Source organism: Centruroides sculpturatus, unplaced genomic scaffold (genome assembly GCF_000671375.1).
Source record: "Centruroides sculpturatus isolate CEXI.00-Female unplaced genomic scaffold, Cexi_2.0 scaffold1020, whole genome shotgun sequence".
Classification (NCBI taxonomy): Eukaryota; Metazoa; Arthropoda; class Arachnida; order Scorpiones; family Buthidae; genus Centruroides; species Centruroides sculpturatus.
This window is the reverse complement of record NW_019385298.1, coordinates 95,121-101,103: the sequence shown is the minus strand read 5'-3', so window position 1 is coordinate 101,103 and position 5,983 is coordinate 95,121. Positions and strand designations below refer to the sequence as shown.

General features: G+C 27.3%; 1 protein-coding gene across 1 annotated transcript in view; it reads right to left on the bottom strand.

Moving 5' to 3' along the window:
- Positions 1-4,986: 4,986 nt before the first annotated feature.
- Positions 4,987-5,983, bottom strand: part of LOC111637329 (mitochondrial inner membrane protein COX18-like) — a 21,852-nt gene continuing 20,855 nt past the window's right edge. The window contains exon 5 of the mRNA XM_023382808.1: positions 4,987-5,383. Coding sequence (XP_023238576.1) covers positions 5,210-5,383 — 174 coding nt within the window. The 3' untranslated portion in view covers positions 4,987-5,209. The remainder of the gene's footprint in view (positions 5,384-5,983) is intronic.

Here is a 5,983-nt window from a genome sequence, read left to right as displayed (position 1 = left end):
CGGACCTCCTCGACCTTCCTCTCCTGCAGTTTCGTCGGAACAGATGCGCCCCACCCACACATGCTGACAGAAGTATCGTAAATCCGGAAGAGAAAACGCGGGAGAAGAAGAGAGGTATTCGGGACACGAGAAGGAGAGGCAATGTTCCCTCTAATTCTTTTTGTAGCTGAGCGGAACATGTACTTCTCTGTGCAAAAAATAATTTTGCTGAGCAGATTCTGAGCAAAAAAATTTTCTGAGCATATATATATAAAATATTATTTTTTTCTATAAAAATTAAAATAATTAATTATAAAATAAAGATTAAAATTCATTTAAAAACATACTTTTATACAAATTATTATCTCTTTGTCAATGATTTAACGTGTTTAACCGAAATATACGTAGCAATAATCATGTTGCAGACAAACTGAGAAATAAGTAAACAACAATTCAAATCGGTGTGCATGCTCGCCTGCGCGGCACATAAATTCTCGTGCGTGGCAACAATTTGAGCAGTGCGCGGCTGCACAGCTTAGAGGGAACATTGCTGTTGAATTGTCCATCCTGTAATGGAATACAGTACACTCCTAGCATTTTCATGTCATCCGACTTGTATTTTGCATTAGTTAAAAGCTGGAAAACATTTGGTTTTCTGTTATATGTTAAGCGCAAGTTTAAATCCTTAGTGATTCTATTGTACATTTGATGTAGGGACGGTTTGTAACTTATAACAACATGATTACCCTCTGCCTTGTTAACGACTGTACTGGTGTTAGCTACCATAGATTGTTTTTTGGCAGCAAGCATGTTAATTAAGGAATGGCGGTACCCATGGGCAGATGCTATACACTTGATACGTTCCAGTTTGTTGTAGGTATTGGATGTCTCCAAGCAATGTGAGTAAGCCCTTATAAGTAGGGCCTGGAATGCTGCTACCTTAAGAGGCCAAGAGTCTGATGAGTTTGCAGATATAAAGAGGGGAATGTGTGTTGGTTTGTATTAAATCTTTGTGGTTATAATTCTATTTGCCATACAAATCTTGATGTCCAAGTAATTAACCTCCGTGTGACTTTCCTGATCTAATTCTAGTGTTAGTCCATAGCTGTTGTTGTTAAAAACTTTTAACACTTCCCCTACATCAGGTTTGGTTTTCCATATAATCAAAATATCATCCACATACCATGTATAACTAAGGATATTGGATTTTAAGTTTACTAATGCCTTTTCTTCCAACTTTTGTAAGATGAGTTCGCACAGATCGCCCAATATAGGGCATGCCCCTTTTTTTGAACATAAGTTTGACCATCAAAGTAAAAACAGGAAGACAGTTAGGTGTGTAAGCTATATCTGGGAATAGAAATTCTGGAAATCAGGTGTAGTAGTGAGAAAGAAATCTCTTAATGCACAAAATCATGGTTCCAAACAGAACTGACTAATGCAAAAGACAAGTCAGATGACATGAAAGCACCAGGGGTGTACCATTGCAGGATGGATGATTCAACAGATGTATATCATACATCAGATCCATGTACAGATCCCTTGAAGCCAGAATATGCAACCACAAATATGATGTGGCAAGGGAAATTATAATACAGCACTTGCCTGGTATGCTACCAAACCCGGGGTTTCTCCCTGTTGGGATGAGACTACTTTTATACATAGGGTTTTTGACCGGCATGACTTATGTTCATTAGAGGCTGTAGAAATTTATATAATGGGCATAAAGGGAGATTGCATTAACTCTGACTATCTTACAGTACTGCAATCGTGGAAGTATTATTTAGATTGCCACAGAGTATAATAATAATAATTTTATTGGTAATTATTTATTTAATTTATGTGATGTAAAAGAAACAATTTCCATATTTAACAACATTTAACTTTTACATCTTGGCATTTACTTGCCAAAAAGTCCTCCAAGCTGGAAATTTTACTTTTACAAAGTTTGGTCTTTTAAAGTTCATCAGCTTTGAAACTACAGTGTGTGTATGAACAAATTCAAAACTTTTTACAATGTTTTTTTTTGCTCTACATATTATTTTGAATTTTACATAACCTGTTCCAAATTTTTAATACCACTTTAATAAAAAATGACAAAATAATGAGTCAATTAGAAATTAATCTAAAAATAAGATATTTATTGGAAAACATGTATTTGACACATTACAATCATGAACTGAAACCATTATTGGAATTAATTTAATACATTATGTAAACAATTCTTTAGTACAATTCAATATTTTTATTTTATTATATTATAATGTAAGATATGCCTAACTATTGTTCAAAGTTTAAAAAATTACTCAATGGCATCAGCTAATGTATAAAGTTTTTCTAAAACTATTTTAAAATAAAAGATTTTAAAACATTTGCAAGTGGCTTCTCTTCCTAAGTTGATTTTAGAGGTTTCAGAGGAACCTCTAAAATCGAAAGAGAAGTCACTTTTAAAATCTTTTATTTTAAGATATTTTTAGAAAAACTTTAACTATTGTTCAATTTTTTTTTTAGAAAAACTCAAATGTTAACATTAATTGTACATCAAACAAATTATTATTTTCTGAATTATTCTGTATTATTTAAAATTTATAATACAGTTTGATGTTTAACTGCTAAGTTAATTTTTAACATGATGCAGATTTTACTTTGTTTTAATGGATTTAGAAATTTTTAATGAAACTGTATTTTGTCAATTAAAAATATTATATAAGAATTGTCATTTGCTATATCTTTAAAACCTGAAAAATTTTAAAATTTGTTATATTAACTTTATTTTTTCTATAATAAATTTAATTTTACTCATTTCTAATTTTAGTTATCTATTCAAAACCTTTCAGATATGTAAGTGAGAAATTATTTTAAAATATTTAATTAAAAAGGTAATGATTCTATATAATACAGTATTCTGTAAATTTTGTATAAAAGTGAAAAAAAGAATTAATGATAAATGAAAGGATACTTACAGAAGGCATAGTTATGGCAATAGGGATTAATATGATACTAAAACAACGAAAAAGATTTGTTGTCAGCTTTTGCAACTTTGTATTCCGTCTAAATTTTCTTAAAGTATGAACCTAAAGAACAAAAGAAGAGAGACCTGATTGTTTTTTTTTATAAATTAAATATTTTTTCTTTTACTATATTGAATAAAAATGTTTCAACTCATTACTAGATTATAATCAAATCAATTTGCAAAATATGACTCCTAACAAAATCAAAAAATTTGATTATAAATGTAAGACACAATGTTGTATGAATTTTTTTTTACTTAAATATAATTTTACTTTATAATTAATTTATATAACAACTAGCTTACCCATCGTGCATTGCTGCGATCTCAGAAGAAACGAAATTCAAGCAAACTTGTTATGATAAAATTAAATTTACATTTTATCATTTTTATTGAAACTTATTATTATTATTCATTTTCATCGGAAAAACATTTCAAAGTGTCGTTTCAATTCTATTTATTTATTGGAGTGCTTGTGGATACACGATATTTTTTGTTTTTCCGTTTGGTGCATACACGAATAAATCAGAAGGTTTTCCGACATGCAAGCAGGCCACATACAGTTGTACNTATAATTTTTTATCAAATGCAAGAATTATTTTCTGTTATTATGCAAATTTTTTGCAGACATACAGTATTTAATAAAATAAGTAGGTTTAAGAGTATGCTTTCTAATCACTTTCTGCACAACTTTATTATAGAAACCTTTTTAAATTATTTAGTCTAGGATTAATGCAGTGAGGTTATAATTTTTTGAAATGCTTTAAAATAAATCCAACTTGCTGAAGTAAAATTTGAATAATGGTAAATATATTTTAGTTGGCAAAAAACTAATCATTATTAAAAATATAATTTAGCTATTTATAAAATTAATTATTTGTGAAAAAAATGCATCTAGAAATGTAAAAGATAATTTAAAATCTGAATAATTACTGCATAAGCATGGTGCTCTTAAATATTGTATTTGTTAACATATTCTACTGTCCAACAAAAAATAATATAAAAAATGTTTTAAGTGCAATACTAATTCTTATTTTTGTATATAATATTAATATGTTAGTCAATATCAGAATTAATAACATTAGTAATTTAAAGAATAACTAATATAATATCAGAAAGAATGACTTATTGAACAGATATGGTATATTTAACAGAATTTTATATCAAAACTTATTAAAACTGTACAATTATTTTTATTGACAAAAATTAAAACATTTTTTGTAAATTTGTAAAATATTTTCAATGTGCATTTTTCATTCTTTAATTAGATAATACAGCAAATAAATTGAATAAAATAAATAAATATTGACTATTCAAAATCCAAGGAAAGTTATAACAGAGCTTTTTTATTGAGTGATTGTTTTTAATGCTGTTTTTTGTTACAAAACTGATTTGTTTTTTCTTAAACTTCTTATCATAAACTAATATGTCAATGGTCTGTAGTAATAAAATTATAAATTAGAGTATGTAAATTACAAGTTTTTTTTGCAGTTCAAGTACTTAAATTATATCAATCTATCAACACAAATCAATCTTAATTAAATAACCTAGGATTTATTCCAATAACTGCTAATTATGTGATATTATTGATATTAATTAAACTTACAAATGTTTTCTCCCATTTTTGTGAGAAATAATTTTGATTACACTATTCTTTCCAGTTCCTATGCATTCAGTTTAGCTGAAATAAATATTTGCATGTTTAATTAATATCATTTAATTAGCAATCTACTTGAATACTTTCAAATTATTTAATAGACCATCTTAAAAATTAGCTTACTGTTGATGGATTGATAATAGTAAATTGCCCAATTTAAAAATTTGTAAATTGCCAAATTTAAAAATAAATTTTATTTATTAATGAAATTATGATATTTACATCATCTGAATTGAACTGTTTCTAGATGAAAATAAATAATAAATAAAAGAATGTGTATGTTCCTTCTGTATGTTTTAACTGAAAAATTTATATATTTTATGAAATTGAAATTATTATTTATGCGGATTTGTAACTATGAAAATACAATTTGTAATTATTTATTTGTATGGAAATTGACTTTATATTGAAGTAAATTAATTTAATATAATTTATGAATTGTTTGGTTCAATTTCAATCTGGGACATGTAATTTGACTAAATACATTTCTTAATAACAATAAAAATTATAAATAACATTTTATTAAAATATTTACGTTAATAACAACATAAATATCCTTGTTCTTAATTTATAAATTTAAACTTATTTTTTAATTCTTCTGCCATATCTTGAAAAGGAGTTTGACTTTCGCTCGGAGTCCGAGGTATTCTAAACATGCGACGTACTCTGGGAACTTGCAAAAACAAGTTTTGTGCCAAACCAAACAAGCTTGACTGAAGCCAGTATAATGTGATACACTAGAAATGTCAAACATTCAAAATATTACCTATGTTACTGGAAAATGCATTAATAAGAACAACATAAAAGATTTTAAACATAAAATTATGAGATTAAAAGTGAAAATTAAGATAAAATTGAAAGTTATTAATACGTAAAAAGTGAATTTATTTATTTGCAATTAATAAGAAATTTTGCTTTTTAGAGAATATCCATTACAGAACATTAATCATTATTAAGAAGTATATTTTGATAGCATTTAATTACAATATATTTAAAACATGGACACATTTCAACGTTTTATACTTAAATATTTTCAAATACAGTAGAACCTCGAAAACTCGGCCTAATGTGGACCGAAGGGTGGCCGAGTTTGTGAAAATGCCGGGTTATCGGGAATGGGGTTAAAAAAAATAAGTACGAGTGTTTCCTCAGAAAATACTGTACTGTATTTGTATGTATTGTTTACTTGAAAATATAACAGAGAATAAACTGCCCAAATACCCTTAAACAAAGGAAAAGTACGTCCTTTATGAAGGCATAGAGCCTTTACTACATGAAAATGAAAATTAATGAATACACTGTGTACAGTAATTTACCTGATAAGACAGACCTCAGAA